Source organism: Neopelma chrysocephalum, unplaced genomic scaffold (genome assembly GCF_003984885.1).
Source record: "Neopelma chrysocephalum unplaced genomic scaffold, ASM398488v2 Primary Assembly neopelma1_259, whole genome shotgun sequence".
NCBI classification, from domain to species: Eukaryota; Metazoa; Chordata; class Aves; order Passeriformes; family Pipridae; genus Neopelma; species Neopelma chrysocephalum.
The window spans coordinates 20,562-40,240 of record NW_020897921.1 but is presented as its reverse complement, the minus strand read 5'-3'; the positions used below and the strand labels follow the sequence as shown (position 1 = coordinate 40,240).

General features: G+C 64.8%; 2 protein-coding genes across 3 annotated transcripts; both read left to right on the top strand.

The window, feature by feature from the left end:
• Positions 1-107: 107 nt before the first annotated feature.
• On the top strand, positions 108-8,461 carry GRK2 (G protein-coupled receptor kinase 2). Of its 2 annotated transcripts, none has more exons than XM_027704210.1 (21): positions 108-261; positions 1,360-1,436; positions 2,034-2,107; positions 2,375-2,476; positions 2,704-2,778; positions 3,234-3,295; positions 3,588-3,639; positions 3,815-3,906; positions 4,164-4,263; positions 4,362-4,440; positions 4,516-4,646; positions 5,030-5,124; positions 5,202-5,309; positions 5,386-5,452; positions 5,732-5,832; positions 5,924-5,990; positions 6,073-6,168; positions 6,246-6,408; positions 6,488-6,624; positions 6,747-6,857; positions 7,591-8,461. In XM_027704210.1, the coding sequence occupies exons 1-21, from the start codon at positions 149-151 to the stop codon at positions 7,750-7,752; spliced, it is 2,064 nt and encodes a 687-aa protein (XP_027560011.1). In that variant the 5' UTR covers positions 108-148; the 3' UTR covers positions 7,753-8,461. The 2 variants fall into 2 exon arrangements, with proteins under 2 accessions (XP_027560011.1, XP_027560010.1); XM_027704209.1 differs by having other exon boundaries at positions 123-261; positions 6,744-6,857.
• A 1,158-nt stretch (positions 8,462-9,619) lies between these two features.
• ANKRD13D (ankyrin repeat domain 13D) lies at positions 9,620-18,791 on the top strand. Its single transcript, XM_027704211.1, has 15 exons — positions 9,620-9,757; positions 11,216-11,351; positions 11,434-11,558; positions 12,350-12,395; positions 12,488-12,631; positions 13,797-13,986; positions 14,159-14,225; positions 14,299-14,380; positions 15,144-15,205; positions 15,303-15,433; positions 16,038-16,195; positions 16,279-16,425; positions 16,964-17,127; positions 17,258-17,337; positions 17,986-18,791. The coding sequence occupies exons 1-15, from the start codon at positions 9,668-9,670 to the stop codon at positions 18,224-18,226; spliced, it is 1,863 nt and encodes a 620-aa protein (XP_027560012.1). The 5' UTR covers positions 9,620-9,667; the 3' UTR covers positions 18,227-18,791.
• The last annotated feature ends 888 nt before the right edge of the window (positions 18,792-19,679 follow it).

The following is a 19,679-nucleotide window of genomic DNA, read 5'->3' as shown; positions in this document are numbered from 1 at the left end:
GCGCCGCCGAGCCCGGCCCGGCCCGGCCGCTCCCCGCGCCCCCGCCCGGCTCCCCCGGCCCGGCCCCGTTCCGCTTCCGGGCGCGGTTCCGGTTCCGGGGCCGGCGGGTCGGGCCGGGGCGGCGGCGGCGGGTCCGCGGCGCGGGACGATGGCGGACCTGGAGGCGGTGCTGGCGGACGTGAGTTACCTGATGGCCATGGAGAAGAGCCGCGCCGCGCCCGCCGCCCGCGCCAGCAAGAGGATCGTCCTGCCCGAGCCCAGGTGAGGCCCCGCCGCTGCCCCTCCGGGGGTCCCTCCGTCCGTCCGTCCGTCCGCTCTCAGCCCCGAGACCCCCCCAGGGCCCCCGCACATCCCGTCCCGCGCCGCTCCCGGCGCCGCTCGCTCGCACCCGCGTGTCACAGACACTCCCGCACGCGTGTGTGCGCGGCACCGGCCGGGAACACCTGCCCGGGGTGCGCTCCGGCACCGCGTCCTGCCCCGGCACCGGCACACGGACACACGGACACACACGGGCGAGGACACACGGACACACGGACGTGGACACACGGACGTGGACGTGGACACACAGGCACATGGACACAGACACACGGACAAGGATATGGGCACACGGACATGGTCATGGACGCACACGGACACACAGACGTGGACACATCCTGCCTGACGTACAGACAGGCACACGGACACTGGCACACGGATATGGGCACGCACATATCCTGCCTGACATACACACAGACACGCAGACATGGGAACACACACAGATCCTTCCTGAGACACGGACAGACAGACGCGGACACCCAGACATGGGCACACACACATCCTGGCTGTCACACGGACACACAGACGCTGACACATGGACATGGATGACACAGTCAACCTGCCCAACAGACAGACACAAACGCAGAGACACACGGACATGGACATAGAGTCATGTGTATACACCCGCTCTGTCCCCACCACGTCACCCCCCTGCCCTCCTGCTGCCAGGCACGCTCATGTTTACACACACGCACACCTGTGCCCAGGTGCACACATATGCTCAGGGTCCCCACTCCCCCTTCCAGACCCTGGTGCCTTCCTGTGCCTTCACTTCCAGGCACCCAGGAGGCTTTTTGGGGATACCCTCCTCCCCAGCCTCCCTTGGACCCCCAGTGCGTGGGACACCCTGTGATCCTTACAGGGGCCCAGCAACTTGTTGCACTTGGGTGGGGACACACAACACGGGAGGACACGTGTGCCACTGGGGCTTGGGGGACACGGGAGGAGTGGGAGAGGAGGAGCATGGTGGGCACGGGAGTGTGTTGGGATCAGGGGTCTTTCGGGGGGCACGGGGAGCACTGAGTCCCTCTGGTGTCTCCCCAGCATCCGCAGCGTCATGCAGAAGTACCTGGAGGACCGGGGAGAGGTGACCTTTGACAAGATCTTCACACAGAAGATCGGTGAGCTGGGGGCACGGGGGGGGCGGGGGGGGACACGGGGGGCACCTGGGGGAGCACCCTCAAGGGTGGGCTGGTGGCCACCATGACAGTAGTAGTGGCCACGGCCATTCCCCTGCCCCCTGGAGGTAGCAGGGAGGCTGTGGGGCCGGGCTGGACATGGGTGCCAGGGGGCTGCGCCACGTTCCCCACCCCATGTCCCCCGCCCTGTCACTTCCCCCCACGCCAGCCTTAACCGTCCTGGGCAGGAAGCGCCTCTCACTTCCTCCTGCCGGCTCCGGCGGTTTCCGGGCACGTCCTCCCCACAGCAGCCTGCCCGTGGTGCCCGCCCATGCCCCTGACACGGTGTCCCACTCCACATCAGCCCCCTCACTGCCCCCTGCCCTGCCCCACGGTGCCCCACAGCGCTGCTCCCTGTGCCAGCCTTGTCCCCCGTGTCACCCTGCCAAACCCTCGCCGGTCTGTGCTTGGCATTTCCCCTTCTCCAAGCCTGGCATGGGGGTGGTAGCAGGGCCAGGCAGGCCCAGGGGGTGGTCCCTGTGTCCTTTGATGTGGGCTGTGGGGCTGGCATCTCTCATGCTGTGGCTCTGTCCCTGCCAGGCTACCTGCTTTTCCGGGACTTTGCCTTCAACCAGGCCGAGGAGGCCAAGCCCCTGATGGAGTTTTATGAGGAGGTGAGATGGGGGCACCCCCCTGACAGCCCCGTGTTCACGAGGAGGAGTGGGTTAGGGTTTGGTACCTACAGGCCCACAGACGTGGTGCCAAGAGCGGTACCCAAGGTGACAGTGTCCAGGGAGCCGGGAGGCGCTGCTTTGGGGGCACAGGGGATGGGATAACCATCGTGTGCCCGCGGGATGTGGCACACGGAGGGGTTGGGGCCACGGTTCCCAGTGTCCCAGGTCCTGTGTGCCCCTGTGCCACGGGAGCTTTGCCCTCTCCAGATCAAGAAGTACGAGAAGCTGGACTCGGAGGAGGAACGAGCCACCCGGAGTCGCCACATCTTTGACCATTACATCATGAAGGAGCTGCTGGCCTGCTCCCACGTGAGTGCTGTGCCATGGGGCAAGGCACCGGGGTGGGAGGGGTGTCCCCAGTGTGCCCACAGGGGCCTGGTACCCAGTGTCTTCAGAGGGAGCTCCGAATCCTCCACAGGCTCCATCCTGGGAGCCATAGACCCAGACACAGACCCCCTCCATGGGTTTTCCCCTGCCTGGCCCCTGTGTCCCTGTCCCTTCTATCCAGGGTGACACAATCCCATCTCACCTCACAGCCCTTCTCCAAGAGTGCCACGGAGCATGTCCAGAGCCGCCTGAGCAAGAAGCAGGTGCCCCCAGATCTCTTCCAGGTGGGCATCACCCAGGACAGAGAGGGGGTCCCTGCCACCTGTGGTACTCGGGGAGTTAATCCTTAAAGGGGGCTGGGAGTGACAGGAATCCCTGGAGGTGTGGGGGAGGGAGGGTTCTCAGAAAGTATGGGGAGCCCAAGGGATGGTGAGAGGGTCCCCAGCATGGTGGGAGTGAGGGGAGATTGCTGGTGGTCCCCATGGGGTGGTCATCAGGGGACTGGGAGCTGGAGGTAGCAGAGATGTCACGCTAGAGTGACAGTGGAGTCCCCAGGGCTGGTGGTGTTGGGGTCCCCAGAGATTCAGGTGACCCTGAGTGGCAGAAGCATCCCTGGGGACGTGGAAGTGGCAGTGGGGGTGTGTGAAATCCCAGGGATGGAGAGACCTCACGTAATGGTGGGGGACGGGTGACCTGGGTGTCCCTGGGGACACTGTGCTGAGCTCTGTGTCCCCTCCAGCCTTACATTGAGGAGATCTGCCAGAACCTGCGAGGGGGCATCTTCCAGAAATTCATCGAGAGGTGAGTTGGGGGGAAAGTCCCACATGGATTGGGGTGTCCCATCCCCCTGGAGACCTGGGTCTCCCAGCCCAGACTGGGACCAGGGGGTCCCTTCTTAGATAGAGCTCCAGGGGTATCTGTCACTACACTGAGGACTCAGGGAACACTTCTCATCCCCAGGTCTGTCCTGGGGTCTCTGTTCCCAGACAAGGGTCCCAGGGGGTGCTACCTGTATCCAGACAAATCCAAGGGTTCTTGGCAGGGGGTGTTTCTCCAGGGTCTCCACTCTTGCCCTCTCTGTGCTTCCTTGCAGTGACAAGTTCACGCGGTTCTGCCAGTGGAAGAACGTGGAGCTGAACATCCATGTGAGCAGGAATCCCTGCACCCCAGCATGCACCTCCAGGGAGGGGGACACGGGGAGCCTCTGTGTTCCTCCCCTGGGGAAACTGAGGCAGGGGGTGGATCCTCCCCCCACCACGGACACAGGCTGTGGGACCCAGGTGTCCAGGCTCACCTGTGCCTCCCTGTCACCCCCTCCAGCTCACCATGAACGACTTCAGTGTTCACCGAATCATCGGCCGCGGCGGTTTCGGGGAGGTCTACGGCTGCCGGAAAGCGGACACGGGCAAAATGTAACGGGATGCTCCATGTGGGGGGGACAGAGGGATCCACCCATGATTTGGGGCTGCTGGTGGTCCCGAGGGCACCCGCAGTGGTGTTGCCATGACGACACGTGTCAGGGTGTTATGGAAATATTGTCATGGCTACAGGGACATCAGGGCCGTGGGCGGGAGGTGGAGGCGGGGACGTGGCCGTGGGTGGTGGCACTGGAGGGACATGGTGGTGTGGCTGTGGGGACACAGTGGCTGCAGGGACTCCATGCCTCCAGGTACGCCATGAAGTGCTTGGACAAGAAGCGCATCAAGATGAAGCAGGGCGAGACGCTGGCCCTCAACGAGCGCATCATGCTGTCCCTCGTCAGCACCGGGGTGAGGGCACACAGGCAGGGCTGGCACCCTGTTGGTGGGCTGTGGCAGGGGACAGGGACAGGGACAGGGAGGGTGACCCCCCCCGTGTCTTCTGCCAGGACTGCCCGTTCATCGTGTGCATGTCGTACGCCTTCCACACGCCCGACAAGCTCAGCTTCATCCTCGACCTCATGAACGGTGAGACCCCGGTCCCGAGGGACCCTGTGGCTCAGGGGGCAGTGCCAGGGTGACAGCTGGTCTCTGTGGTCACAGGGGGGGACCTGCACTATCACCTGTCCCAGCACGGCGTCTTCTCGGAGGCGGAGATGAGGTTCTACGCGGCCGAGATCATCCTGGGCCTGGAGCACATGCACAGCCGTTTTGTTGTGTACCGTGACCTCAAGGTGACCGTCCCCACAGGCACCCACACCCCTGTGGGCATCCTCAGACCCCACAGGATGCTCTGTTAGCATCCTGAGGCCTTTAGAAACCTCCCACAGGACTCCATGGGCACTCACAGGTGGCACAGCCACCCTGCAGGAGCCCTCAGACCCTGTGGGCGCTCCCCAAATCCAGAGGGCACCCTCATGTCCCTTGGGCACCCCTGACACTGCAGGAACCCCTTAAGATCCATCGCAGACTCTGAGACCTCGGGGCGGGTACTCGCTGACCCCATCAGCACTTCCCAGTCCCACCTCAGTCCTGTGGACACCCCAAATCCCACAGAGCTCCCCAGCTGTGCCCATGGGCTGTCCTTGGGCTCAGGGGGAATGCCATGTCTTGGCAGCCAGCAAACATCCTCCTGGATGAGTTCGGGCACGTCCGCATCTCCGACCTGGGCCTGGCCTGCGACTTCTCCAAGAAGAAGCCCCACGCCAGCGTGTGAGTGTGCCCACACCCCTGCCCGCCCTGCCCACCTGCCCGGGGCGGCCCCTGACCCCCCTGTGCCCCCTCCCCAGGGGCACCCACGGGTACATGGCGCCGGAGGTGCTGCAGAAGGGGGTGGCGTACGACAGCAGCGCCGACTGGTTCTCCCTGGGCTGTATGCTCTTCAAACTGCTCCGGGGGTGAGTGTCGGGCTCGGGTGGGCACGGGTGGGCACAGCTGGGCACCACTGACCCACCTTTCCCCTTGATGCCGCAGGCACAGCCCATTTCGGCAGCATAAGACAAAGGACAAGCACGAGATTGACCGGATGACCCTCACCATGGTGAGTGGGGGCACCCCTGTGTGTGTGTGTGCCAGGGGTGCTGTGTGAGGGCAGGGCATGGGCACCCCTGGGCTGCTGTGCCCCCCACCATGTGCTGGTGGCGGCCTGGGGGGCTCACTGGGGGTGTGAGGGGTCAGGGACAGCTAGTCCTTCATGCTGAGCCATGCCCAGAGTGCATGCTTGTGCCCATCTGCATGTATCCTTTGCACATCTGTGTGCATCCCTAGCCCTGTGTATGCATGTCCCTTGGTGCCAGCGTGCTCATGGAATCTCCCACAGGCCGTGGAGCTGCCGGACTCCTTCTCCCCGGAGCTGCGCTCCCTGCTCGAGGGGCTGCTGCAGCGGGATGTCAACCGGCGCCTGGGCTGCATGGGGCGTGGGTGAGTGCCCCTGAAACCCCCAGGGTACCGGGGAGGGTGTGCTGGTGCACTGCCCTGAGAGCGCAGCTCACCCGCCCTCCTCCCTCCCCAGGGCTCAGGAGGTGAAGGAGGAGCCCTTCTTCAAGGGCCTGGACTGGCAGATGGTTTTCCTGCAGAAGGTGAGGGGCACTACACCCATGGTTGGGGACAGAGACACGGACACAGGCAGCCACCCCTCTGACCCCCCGTTCGTACCCGCAGTACCCGCCGCCCCTCATCCCGCCCCGCGGCGAGGTGAATGCGGCCGACGCCTTCGACATCGGCTCCTTCGACGAGGAGGACACCAAGGGCATCAAGGTACCGGGACGCAGGGGCTGAGTGTGGGGGCGTGGAGTGCCCAGCAACCCCTCACCCTGGCATCCCGCCCTGCCCAGCTGCTGGAGAGCGACCAGGAGCTGTACCGCAACTTCCCGCTCACCATCTCGGAGCGCTGGCAGCAGGAGGTGACCGAGACCGTCTTCAACGCTGTCAACGCCGACACCGACAAGCTGGAGGCCCGCAAGAAGGCCAAGAACAAGCAGCTGGGCCACGAGGAGGGTGAGTGGGGCTGGGGACCCCCACCCTGACAGCCCCCTCAGGATGCATCCGGGGCTGACCCCGCCTCTCCCGGCCACAGAGTACGCCATGGGCAAGGACTGCATCATGCACGGGTACATGGCCAAGCTGGGCAACCCCTTCCTGACGCAGTGGCAGCGCCGCTACTTCTACCTCTTTCCCAACCGCCTCGAGTGGCGTGGGGAGGGCGAGTCGCCGGTAAGGCGGGCGTGGCACGGCACTGGGTGGGTGCCAGGGTGTGCCAGGCACAGGGGGTGCACTGTGAGGGGCTTGGGGTGTGTGGGGGGCCAGGGGCCGGGCTGAGCCTGTCCCCCCAGCAGTCCCTGCTCACCATGGAGGAGATCGACTCGGTGGAGGAGACGCAGGTGAAGGAGCGGAAGTGCATCCTGCTCCGCATCCGCGGGGGCAAGCAGTTCGTGCTGCAGTGTGATGTGAGTGTGCCCCCCTCCCCCTGGGTCACCCCTCGGGCTGGCCAGCCACTGGGGCCACTGGCATCTCTGCTGGGTGCTGGCCACCCCCTGCCCCCTCACTGGTCGTCTCCCCTGAGCGCCACTTGCTCCCGCTGGGCACTAACCAAACCTTGCTGGGTGCTGGCCAACTCCTGCTATCTGCTAGCCATCCCCTCTGCTAGGTACTAGCCACCTCCAGGCTGTCTCTAGCCATCCTTTGCTGGGCACTAACCATCTCCTGCCAGCTGCTGGCCACCTCTTGCTGGCCACTAGCCCTGCACATTTAGTCCTTTAAGCCGTGACAGGGCATGAATACTAAAAGCTTGGGGCAGCTCCAGAACCCAGGGAGACCCAAACTACCCTGTACCTTGCCCTGGCACCCCAGGGAGCCCCAAACCACTCTGTCCCCTGCCCTGGCGCCCTGGGGAGCCCCTGACAAACCAAATCTTGCTCTGGTGCTTCAGTGAACCCCAAACCACCAGTCCCCTGGCCTGACACCCCGTGGCCTGCCCTGGGGAGCACCCAACCCCTCCGTACCCTTCCCTGGCACCCTGGGGAGCCCACCACCCTGTATGCTGCCTGGGGAGTCCTTGGCTATCCTGTCCTCTGCCCTGGCGTCCTGGGGAGTCTGTCCTGAGCTGTTCCCTGTCCTGGGCATTTCCTGGCCGCCCTGTCCCCTCGGGGAGCCCCTCCTGACCTGTTCCCTGCCCCGCAGAGCGACCCCGAGCTGGTGCAGTGGCGGAAGGAGCTGCGGGACGCGCAGCGCCAGGCGCAGCAGCTGCTGCAGCGGGTGCCCCGCATGCAGAACAAGCCCCGCTCGCCCGTGGTGGAGCTCAACAAAGTGCCGTTCATCCAGCGCTCCCCCAATGGGCTCTGACCCCCTCCTGGTGTCCCCTTCCCCCCTTCCCACCCCACCTCTAATTTATTGGGTTGGGTTCCCGCGTGTCCTCCCATGTCCCCCGGGGCTGGTGCCACCCCAGGGGCACGGCTGCGGTGACGCCGCTGGCGTTGGGCACCTCTCCCTGGTGTCCCCACCCTGATCCTCTGTGAACTCTCCGGCTCAGATGAAGGCAGGCCCCGTGCCCCCCTCCCCGCCCCTGCCCACCCGCTTCCCCACTGCCGCGTGTGCCAAAGGGGGCCGGTGGGTACCGGTGTGTCCCCCCCTCCCCGCGTGGCTGTGCCTGTCCCGTGGGTGCCAACTCCTCGTGTGTGTGTGTTTGTGTGTGAGTGTGTGTGCCAGGGGGACCCCCTGTAAATACTGTGCCACAGGTCCCCTGCACCCCCCGGCTCTGCCCCTGCCCCTCGTGCCACCCCCCAGGGCAAGGGGGGTACCCCCAGCCCACTGCCACCCCCTCTTCCCAGGGGAGAAGGGATCAGGTGGGACCCTCCCAAATCAGCCTCCTGGTGGGCACAGGCGTCCCCCCTCTCCCCAGTTCCTGGCAGCATCTGTAAATATTGGTCTCTGGTTGCTCTGCTCCAGGGGCTGGGGGGGCACCGGGCATGGGGGGCACCGGGCAGAGGGGGGGCCACCGGGTGAGTGAGATTTTCATGAGCAGAGATGTGAGAATGCCAAAAAAAAGAGTTTTTATAATAAAAATATAGAAAAACACCGCCTGGCTTCTCCTCCCTGCAGGGGGTGGAGAGGTCACCGTGCCTGCTGAGGGTGTCACCGTGTCCCTGTCACAGGGCTGCCCCTGTGTCCCCCATGGACACACTGGCACTGTGGGGACATCCCGGGGAGTCCCCAAGCCCTGCGGGGTGGGGGTCCCAGGCCAGCGGGGAGTGCTGGGAATTGTGTTCCCCTTTGCTATGCTGTCCCTGGGGGTGACTTTGGCTGTCCCCTTGTCACCGGGCGGTGCAGGTGGCACCTCTCCTGCGCACACCCTGCCTGCGGGCAGTGCGTCGGGGCGCGGCAGGCGTGCAGGGCTGGTGCTCCGGCATTCCTGGGGATGGGATGAGATGGGATGGGATGGGATGGGGTAAGCCCAGTACTGGGTGCACAGTGGTCCTGAGCACTGCGTACGCACTGTGGGACTGATGTCACCGCATAAAAGGGGTCAGAGAGCCCCGGGATGAGGAGGAGGATTGGTCAGGGTGGGATGGGATAAGATGGGGTAAATGGGGTAAACCTGGATCTGGGTGCACGGTGGTGCTGAGCACCAGGTACCCACTACAGAGCTGATGTCACGACATAAAAGGGGGTCAGGGAGCCCCAGGATGAGGATGGGATGGAATGGGATGGGATGGGATGGGATGAGATATGCCCAGTACTGAGTGCACAGTGGTCCTGAGCACTGTGTACCCACTGTGGGACTGGTGTCATGACATAAAAGGGATCAGGCAGCCCCGGGATGAGGATGAGGATGGGACGGGATGGGATAAGCCCAGTGCCAGGTGCACGGTGGTCCTGAGCACTGTGGGACTGATGTCATGACATTTTTGAAAGAGGTCAGGGAGCCCCGGGACGAGGATGAGCTGGGGTCTGCTGTCCCTCCGTGCCCGGGGCCGTTCCGGGTGCCGGCGCTGTTCCCGGTGCCGGTGCCCTGTGCCATCGCCGGTGCCGTTCTGGATTCCGGTGCCGTTCCCAGCGCCCATCCCCGTGCCCGGTGCCGCCGCCTTTCCCTTCGCTGCTGCCGCCGCTCTCCCGGTGGCCGCTCCCGGTGCCCGGTGCGGCCCCGCCCCAGCCGCCGCTCTGCGCCGCCGCCGCCGCCGCCCCCGCGCAGCCATTGCGGGCAGGCCCCGCGCTGCGGCCCGTCCGTCCGCCCCGGCGGCCCCGGGGACATGGTGCCGGGATGGCCCGGCCCGCCGACACCTTCCCGCTGCACCGGCTCGTCTGGCACAACCGGCACCAGGCGCTGGACAGCGCCCTGCGCGCGGGGACGGTGGGAACGCCGCCGGGAGCGGCACCGGGAATGGCACAGGGAGAACGGGCACCCCCCTCCCCCACCGCCACCGCGCACCGGCACCGGGAGGGGAGCGGGAGGGGAGGGGAAGGAGAGAGGGGGACCCGCCGCGCGGGAATGGGGGACTGGGAGCGCTGGGAATGTCGAGGGGGGGGGACTAGGAGGACTGGGGGAAACTGGGAGCACTGGGGATGGGGGGCTGTACTGGGAGGACCGGCAGGACTGGTAGCACGGGGGAAATTGGGAGCGCTGGGGGCGGGGGGGAGCACTGGGGGGACTGGGAGCACTGAGAAAAATGGGGAGCAGTGTGGGAGGGGGACTGGGAGGACTAGGGGGGACTGGGAGCACCAGGCAGGACTGGGAGCATGGGTAGCAGGCTGGAAGCACTAGGGGAGACTGGGGATACAGGCTGTTGGGAGGACTGGGAGCACCGCGGGGACTGGAAGCACCGGGAGAAATTGGGAGCAGTGTGGGAGGGGTACTGGGAGGACTGGAGGGAGACTGGGAGCAGAAGGGAAGACTGGGGGCACAGGGCACTGGAAGGACTGGGAGCACTGGGGAGGGGACTGGAAGCACTAGGGGAGACTGGGGGTACAGGCTATTGGGAGGACTGGGAGCACTGGGGGAGACAGAGTACTGGGAGGACTGGCAGCATTACAGGGGGACTGGAAGCACTAGGGGAGAGGGGGTACAGGGAACTGGGGGAACTGAGGGTATATGGGACTGGGAGCTCTGGGAGGACTTACAGGACTGGAGGAAACTAGAAGCACTGGGGGGTTGGTACTGTAAGGACTGGGAGCACTGGGAGGGAGACTGGGAGCACTAGGGAAGGCTGTGGGCACAGGACACTGGGAGGACTGGGACCACTTGGGAGGGGACTGGGAGCATTGCAGGGGGACTGGAAGCACTAGGGGAGACTGGGGGTGCAGGGGATTGGAAGGATTGGGAGGAACTGGGAGCACTGGGGGGAGGCTGGGAAGACTGGCAACATGGGGGACTGGCAGCACTGGGTGGGAGGGACCACTGGGAGCATGAGGGGAGACTGGGAGCGCTGGAGGAAGACTGGAAGCACTGGCAGGGAAGGGGAGTACTAAGGGAGACTAGGACACAGGGGACTGGGAGCACTGGAAGAACTGGTGGCACTGGTAGGACTGGTGACAGTGGAATAATAGGGTACTGTAGCACCTGGGGTCAGGAAGCAACTGGGAGCACTGGGATAGCACCACTGGGATACAGGGAGACTTGGGGGGGGCTCTGCGACACTGAGAGAAGAGGGGATGGGAAGTGGAGGGCACTGGGAGAAGAGGGGCTGGGAGCACTGGAGTTGGGGGGGAACTGGGAGCACTAGGCCTTTGGAGCATGGAGCATGCAGGGGGAGTATTGGGGGCACTGGGTGGCACAGGGTGCCCAGGGGACAGTGACCTGCCACCCTTTCAGCACGATGTGGAGCTGACGGACCCCCGTGGCCGGACGCCCCTGGAACTGGCCGTGTCCCTGGGCCACCTGGAGTCAGTGCGGGTGCTGCTGCGGCACAACGCCAACGTGGGCCGGGAGAACGCCAACGGATGGACGGGTACGGGGGCACCCTGGCACTGTGGGGACACGGGGACACCGCCACAGTGGCCCCTGGGTGACCCTGCCCTGTGCCCCCCAAGTGCTGCAGGAGGCCGTGAGCACGGGGGACCCCGAGATGGTGCAGCTGGTGCTCCAGTACCGCGACTACCAGCGGGCAACGCGGCGGCTCGCCGGCATCCCCGAGCTGCTCAGCAAGCTCCGGCGGGTATGGACCCCCCCACAGCTGGGGGCCCACGACAGCCTCTGCACCCCCAAACCTCCCCAGGAACCTCCATCGACCCCATTCCTTCCCTGGGGACCCCCACCCATGACCCCACTCTTCTAGGTTGCCCTTGTCCCCACCCAGGACCCCAGTAAGGACACCTGTCCCTGCCCCACAGACTCCCCACTGCCCAGAAGGGACCTCCCAGTTCTTCTCAGAACTCCCCATTGACCCCACTCCTTCCCTGGGGATCCCCTGTTTGGCCTCCACCAATGACCCCACTCTGATCCCACCCAGGGCCTAAGTAGGGACTCCCATCCCTTCCCTCAGGACTCCCCACCTCCCCAGTGACCTCAGCAGGGATCCTCCCAAAGTCTTGCTAGAACTCCCTATTGGTCCCACTCTTTCCCTGGGGACCTCCTGCTTATCCATCCCTGTGAATCTCCACCCATGACCCCACCCTCCCTAATCCCCATATCCCCACCTAGGACCCGAATAGGAACTCCAGTCCCTGCTCCCAGGACTCCCCACCTCCCCAGTAACCCCAGCAGGGACCCCCAGTTCTCCCCAGAACACCCCACTGACCCCACTCTTTGCCTGGGGATCCTGTGTTTATCCTTTTTCCCTGGGGCCCCCCTGCTTATCCTTCCCCATGAACCCCCACTCGTGACTCCACTCTCCCAGATCCCCATATCCCCACCTATAGGGACCCCAGTCCCTGCCCCCAGGACTCCCCAGTGGACCCCAGCAGGGACCCCCCACCCCCAGCTCATCACGCTCCTCATCCCTTCCAGGCGTCCGACTTCTACGTGGAGATGAAGTGGGAGTTCACCAGCTGGGGTGAGTGTGGCCGGGCTCTGCGGGGTGAGGGGCTGTGGGGTGTCCTGGGGAGCCCCCCGGGCGTGTCACTGAGGGGGTCCCCGTGCCCGCAGTGCCGCTGGTGTCCAAGGTGTGTCCCAGTGACGTGTACCGCGTGTGGAAGCGCGGGGAGAGCCTGCGGGTGGACACCACCCTGCTGGGCTTCGAGCACATGACGTGGCAGCGCGGCCGCCGCAGCTACATCTTCAAGGGGGAAGGTCAGCTCCAGCCCCCCGCTCCGGGACCCTCTGGGACCGTCCTGTCACCCTGGGGAGCCCCCACACCTCTGCACTATATGTACATCCCCATAAGGACCCCAGATCCCCTATAGGGACCCCCTGGGACCCAGACACTCTCTAGTTACTCCGCCAGACCCCCTGCACTATAGGTACACCCCTGTAAGGACCTGTCTGGACCCCCTGGGGCACTGGATAAACCCTGGAACCCTCCAGTTCCTCTGGGGAGCCCCCAGAAGCCCCTACACTAAAAGTACATCCCCATAAGGGCCCCAGATTCCCTATAGGGACCTCTTGGGAACCTCCAGTCATGTGGGGAGCCCCCCAGACCTCCTACTCTATAAGTACACTCCTGTAAGTAACCCAGATCCCCTGTAGGGACTCTGGGTATGCTCAGGGACCCTCCAGTTGCCCTGGGGATCCCCCAGACCCCCTGCACCATAAATACCACCATAAGGACCTCCCAGATTCCCTGTAGGAACCCCTTGGGATCCCAGATACACTCAGGAACCCTCCAGATGCCTCCCCAAGACCCCTGCATTATAAGTACTCCCCTTTAAGGACCCCAGATCCCCTATAGCGACCCTCTGGGATCCCAGTTCCTCCTTCCTGAGGGGACCACCTCAGGCCCTCCACACATACCAGGGACCTCAGTCCCCTGCAGGGACCTTCAATTCCCACAGATCCCCTATAATGACTCCATTTCCTTGTTCCTGAGGAGACCACTTCGGCCACTATATGTACCAGGAAACCCCAATCCCCCCATATCCCCTACTGGTACCCCTTGGGGACTCCAATTCCTCTTTCCTGAGGGGACCATCTCAGCCCCTACATATACCAGGGACCCCAGTGTCCTGCAGGGACCCCCAGTTCCCCCAGATTCCCTATAGTAACTCCATGGGGACCCCATTTCCCTGTTTGTGAGGGGAACACCTCAGCCCCTACATGTACCAGGAACCCCCAATTCCCCTAGATCCCCTATAGTGACTCCATGGTGACCCCAATTCCCTCTTCCTGAGGGGACCACCTCAGCCCCTACACACACTAGGGACCCCCAATTCCCCCAGAATTCCCAGATCCCCATACTGGGGGGTGTCAGGGTGCCACGGGGGGCTGTGTGCTGACCCCCCCCCGGTGTCCCCCGCAGACGAGGGGGCCGTGGTGATGGAGGTGGACCACGACAAGCAGGTGGTGTACACGGAGACGCTGGCGCTGGCCCTGCACGAGCCCGACCTGCTGCTGGCGGCCATGCAGCCCACTGAGGAGCACGTGGCCGGCAGGCTCACCTCCCCCATCGTCTCCACGCACTTGGACACCCGGAATATCGCCTTCGAGAGGTGGGAAGGGCGAGGATGGCACCCTGGCATGGCTGGGGGTGGTGACACCCAGCGGGAAGGGGCCGTTGCCAGGGGGAAGCACGTGTGGAGGGGAAGGAAATGCTTGTGCAAGAAGAGGGTGAGCGGCTGTGGGGACCCCCCCGTGGGGACCTGACACCTTCCACCCTCCCAGGAACAAGTCTGGGATCTGGGGCTGGCGCTCGGAGAAGATGGAGGTGGTCAGCGGCTACGAGGCCAAGGTGGGCACGGAGAATGGGGCGGGACATTGGGGCACCCCGGAGCGCGGCGGGGCTGATGGTGTCACCCCCTCAGGTGTACAGTGCCAGTAACGTGGAGCTGGTCACCAAGACCAGGACGGAGCATCTCTCGGACCAGGACAAGTCACGCAGTAAAGGTGACAGCCCCGCTGGCCAGTCGGGGGCCTGTGTGCAGTGGGGACATGGCCACTCCTGTGCAAAGCCTATTCCCTTCCAGGGTGGGACGTGTGTCAAATGTGGGACACTGGGTGTGGGAGAGGTGTCCCCCAGGCGTGAGACGGTGTGTGGGGTGTGACACATGATAGGTGTGGGACACTAGGTGGTGGGTGTGACAATGTGACAGGTGTGGGACACCCTGAGCACGGGGTGTCACCCATCAGGCACGAGACACTGTGGATGTGCAATGTAACATGTCAGCCATGGGACAGCATGTGGGGTGTCACCAGTCAGGTGTGGGACACCTGGGGGGCTGGGGTGACAGGTGACAGGTGTGGGACCCCATGAGCGTGGGGTGTCACCCCTCAGGCACAGGACAGTGTGTAGGACACCAGGCGTGGGACACCACGGATGCAGGGTGTCACCTGTCAGGAGTGGGACACTGTGGGTGTGGGGTGTGATATGTGTCAGATGTGGGACATTGTGGGTACTGGGTGTGACATGTGTCAGGTGTGGGACACCATGTGGGTGTCAGGAGCGGGACACTGTGGGTGTGGGGGGTGACATATCAGGTGTGGGACACTTTGGGTGTGGAGTGTGATGTGCCAGGCATGGGACACTGTGTGGGGTGTCACCCATCAGGTGTGGCACCCCATGCAGGGTGTGACTGGTGACAGCCTGGGCAGCCCTGGGGGTGCCCCCCCACTGCCCACACTGCACCCCTGCACCCCCCTCTCCTCCCAGGCTCCAAGACCCCCTTCCACTCCTTCCTGGGCATCGCACAGCAGCACGGCACCCACAACGGGGTGAGTGACCGGGCCAGGGGGGTTCCTGGGGAGACTGGGGGTCCCCAAAGGGGGCTGGTGGTCCCGGGGGGGCTGAGCAGTGCTGGTGTCCCCACAGGCACCCGTGCTGCAGGCTGCCAGCCCCACCAACCCCACGGCCATCACCCCTGAGGAGTACTTCGACCCCCACTTCGACCTCGAGACTCGCAACATCGGGCGCCCCATTGAGATGTCCAGCAAGGTCCAGAGGTGAGGCCACTGCCCCGGGGGGACGGGGGTCACGGGGACATGGCACTGGGTGTCAGGACCCAGAGGGTGGTGACAGGATCCCATGGACATGGCACTAGGTGTCAGGACCTGTGGGGTGGTAACAGGGTCCTGGGGTATGTGGCAGAGGGGTGGTGACACTGTCCCATGGGCAGTGACACCTGGGGTGCTGACAGGGTCCCAGGGGCCATGGCATGGAGTGTCAGGACCTGTAATGGGGTCCCAGGGATGTGGCACTGGGTGTCAGGGCCCATAGGGGTGGTGAAATGGTCCCAGGGGCTGTGACACTGGAGTGGTAACAAGGTCCCAGGGGACATGGCAGTGGGTGTCAGGACCCCTGGGGGCGATGACATGGACCCCTAGGATGTGGCACTCGGTGTTAGAACCCATGACGGGGTCCCCGGGGGAGGTGGCACTGGATGTCAGGACCCATGAGGGTGGTGACAGGGTCCCAGGGGCCGTGGCACTGGGTGTGTGTCCCCCCGGGGGCGGTGCCGCGGTCCCGGGGCAGTGTCCCCGGGGCGGTGCCGGTGAGCGGGGGCGGTGTCCCTGGCGGATCCCCGTGCCCACGGCCGTGCCCGGGCAGGTTCAAGGCGACGCTGTGGCTGTGCGAGCAGCACCCGCTGTCGCTGGCGGAGCAGGTGACGCCCATCATCGACCTCATGGCCATTTCCAACGCCCACTTCGCCAAACTGCGCGACTTCATCACCCTCAAGCTGCCCCCCGGCTTCCCCGTCAAGATCGGTGAGGGCGGGGCTTAGTCGGGGTGGGCTTAATTAGGGGCAGGGCTTAATTAGGGGCGGAGCCACTGACCCCTGTACCTGCAGAGATCCCCCTGTTCCACGTGCTCAACGCCCGCATCACCTTCAGCAACCTGTGTGGGTGTGACCAGCCGCTGGGCTCCGTGCGGATCTGTGCCCCCCAACAGCCCCCCGGCACCAACCCCCCCGGCACCAACCCCCCCGGGCCCAGAGGTGAGGCTGGGGGAGCCAGGGGCGTCCTGGGGCCAGGGGTGGATCCCCATGGACTCAGGGTGGGGTGGGAGAACGGGTGATACGGAGTACTCAGGGGAACAGAGTGGGTGTGGGGTGCTGTGGGGTGCCAGGGGACACTGTGGGATGATGTGGGGTGCCATGGGATGCTACAGGATGCCATGGGGTGCCACGGGGAGGGTCACGGGACACTGTGGGATGCCATGGGGTGCCACAGGATGCCATGGGGTGCTGTGAGATGCTATGGGGTGTCATGGGACACTGTGGGGTGCCATGGGGTGCTATGGGGTGCTGCGGGATTCCACAGGATGCTCTGCGGTGCCATGGGTGCAGGGTGCTGTGGGATACTATGGGGTTCCATGGGACCCCGTGGGGTGCCATGGGATGCTGTGGGACACCATGAGATGTCACGGGATGTGTGGGGTGCCATGGGATGTCATGGGGTTCTGTGGGGAGCAGCAGGGTGCCATGGGGAGCCGTGGGATACCCCCGGGTGCTGACAGCCCCCCTGGCATGGCAGCCTGGCCGTTCCCGTGTGAGGTGGAGGCGGGCGTGTTCGAGGTGCCCGCGGGGTACACGGTGCTGGGCGCAGGGCGCAGCGAGCCCCTGCGGGACGAGGACGATGACCTGCTGCAGTTCGCCATCCAGCAGAGCCTGCTGGACGCTGGCACCGAGACCGACCAGGTGCGGCCACACCTCCCTCACCTCACCACACCTGCTCACCTGGCCACACCCCCTCACCTCACCACACCCACTCACCTGGCCACACCCCCTCACCTGGCCGCACCTGCTCACCTGCAGCCCCACCCCACAGGTGACCATCTGGGAGGCGCTGACCAACACCCGCCCGGGCGCGGAGCCACCGCCCTACGACGAGGACCTGCAGCTGGAAAGGTGGGGCTCCACCCATGGGGTGTGGGGTGCCACGCCCACCTCACCTGGTGTGAGGGAGGGGCCCAAAGGTGTTAGGGTGGGGCAGGGGAGGGGCCATGGGGGGGTTTAGAGGGGTGGGGCTTCAAGGTGTGAAATTGGGGAGAGGAGGGGCCACATGGGTGTGGCCTAGAGGGGAGGGGCTTATGTGTGTCCAATTGAGAAGAGGGGAGGGGGTGTGGCCATAGGGGTGTGGCCTAAAGGGGAGGGGGTTAAAGGTGTCAGATTGGGTAGGGAAGGGGTTCTGAGGGTGTGGCTTAGGGAGTGGGTCTTAAAGGTGTCAGGGTGGGGCAGAGCGGTGTGGCCTAAAGGGGCTTAAAAAGTTGGTGGGAGAGGGGCAGGGCCATGAGGTGTGGCTTAGAGGGGCAGGGCTTAACAGTGTCAAGGTGTTGGGGCCCACAAAGAGGGGAGGAGCATCTTGCTGTCCAAAGGGTGTGGCCATAGAGGGTGGGGCTAGTGACAGGTGGGGTGGAACATGGGGGGGGGGTTGTCTCTCCAGCCCTTTTTGGCGCTATGAAACAGGTTGTGCTGGGGTGGGTGGGGCACAGGTGTGTCAGAGGGGATGTAGCCTCCACAAAGAGGACATGGCCACATCTGCTGTCCCCCTGGCAGGGCCCTGCAGGAGAGCATGCTGCTGCAGGCCAGGCCCAGCGCCGACCCCCCGGCCGCCGGGAGCCCCCCTGGTGCGGGTGGCGGGAGCCCCCCAGCCCCCCCCGGGTACGGCAGCTTCGCGGAGCAGCTGCGCCTGGCCATGGCCCTCTCGGAGCGGGAGCAGGAGGAGCGGGAGCGGCGGCGGCGTGAGGAGGACGAGGAGCTCCAGCGCATCCTGCGCCTCTCCCTCACCGAAAAGTAGCTCTGGGACGCTCCGCACCAGGACAAGGATGTCCCACACAGGGACAGGGATGTCCCATGTGGGGTCACACCCCTTGCAGGGACAGGGACACCCGACCCAGGGGACACTTCAGCGTGGGCACTGTCCTGCACTGGGACACCTCAGTTTGGGCATAGCCCTGCCGGGGTGGCCCCCCCGTGATGGGGACCCCCTGATATGGGCACAGCCCCCGCACAGGGGGATTTGATCCAGGGATCCTCCTACCCCCAGGACCCCCAGTCCAGGGCTCCTCTCCTGCCAGGCTCAAACCTCAGCCCAGGGACCCTCACCTGGGGACCCCCACCCCAGGAACACCCCAATATCCAGGACTCCCTCCCCTGGGACCTCCCTCCTCTTTAGTGTTGTACCTTGACCCCCTGGGGGGCAGGACGGCCCCGAGGGTCCCTGTGGGATGTGGGTGACCCCTATTTAAAGGCACTCCAGTGGGGGGGCTGCCGGGGGACCCCCAGGCCTCATCCCTTGGGGCAGTGGGGGGAGCAGGGGGGCCCTGAATGTCTGTACATATACATATACATATACATATATATATATATATATATATATATACACAAACGCATGTCTGTGCCTGTGGGGGTGATGGGTGGGGTGTCCCAGGGTGTGGAGGCTGGGAAAAAGGGTGGAGCCTGCAGGTAGGGTGGGGCTCAGGTGATGAGCCTCAGCCAGTAAGCGTATGGGTGGCACTGGTGGGGTGCTCCTCCCCTTCAACCCCTCAAATCTGGCCCTGTGCCCCCATTCCCAGCCCTGGGGTTGATTTATTTAATTTATATTTCCTGGGGAGACCCTCACCCAGGAAGAGAGGCTTGGCTGGGGACCCATGGGGTGACAAGGGGTTTGGGGGGGTGTCACATGCTGGGGACCCTTGGGGGATTTCCACCCGAGGAGACCTTGGGGGGGGGTCCCAAGTGCTGGGGACCCTCAGGACGTTCACATCTGCTGGGGACCTGGGGGTGTCCCATGGGTTAGGGAACTGTGGGGGGGATCCCATCTGCTGGGGACCCTTGGGAGATTGCCACATGATGGATCTGGGGTGGTGTGGATGCTGGGGACCCTTGTGGGGTTCCCACCTGCTGTGGACCTGAGGAGTCCCAGGTGCGAGGACCCTTGGGGGCTTCCCATTTTCTGGAGATCTGAGAGTGGGGTGGGTCACACATTCTGGGGGCCTGGGTGGCGTCCAAAGTGCCGGGAACCCTCAGAGGGCTCCCACCCTCTGAGGACCCGGAGGGTCCCAAGTTCTGGGAAACTGGGTGGGTTCCCACCTGCTGGCGACATGGGGGGTCCTACGTGCCGGGGAGCCTCGGGAGTTTCCCTCTTTCCCGGTGGGAGGGGGCCTCCCACGGGCTGGAATGTGAATCCTCAGTTGCCCAGGGGCAACGCGGATGGGGGGCCCGGCTAATCCCCGGGAAAGGCTGCCGGG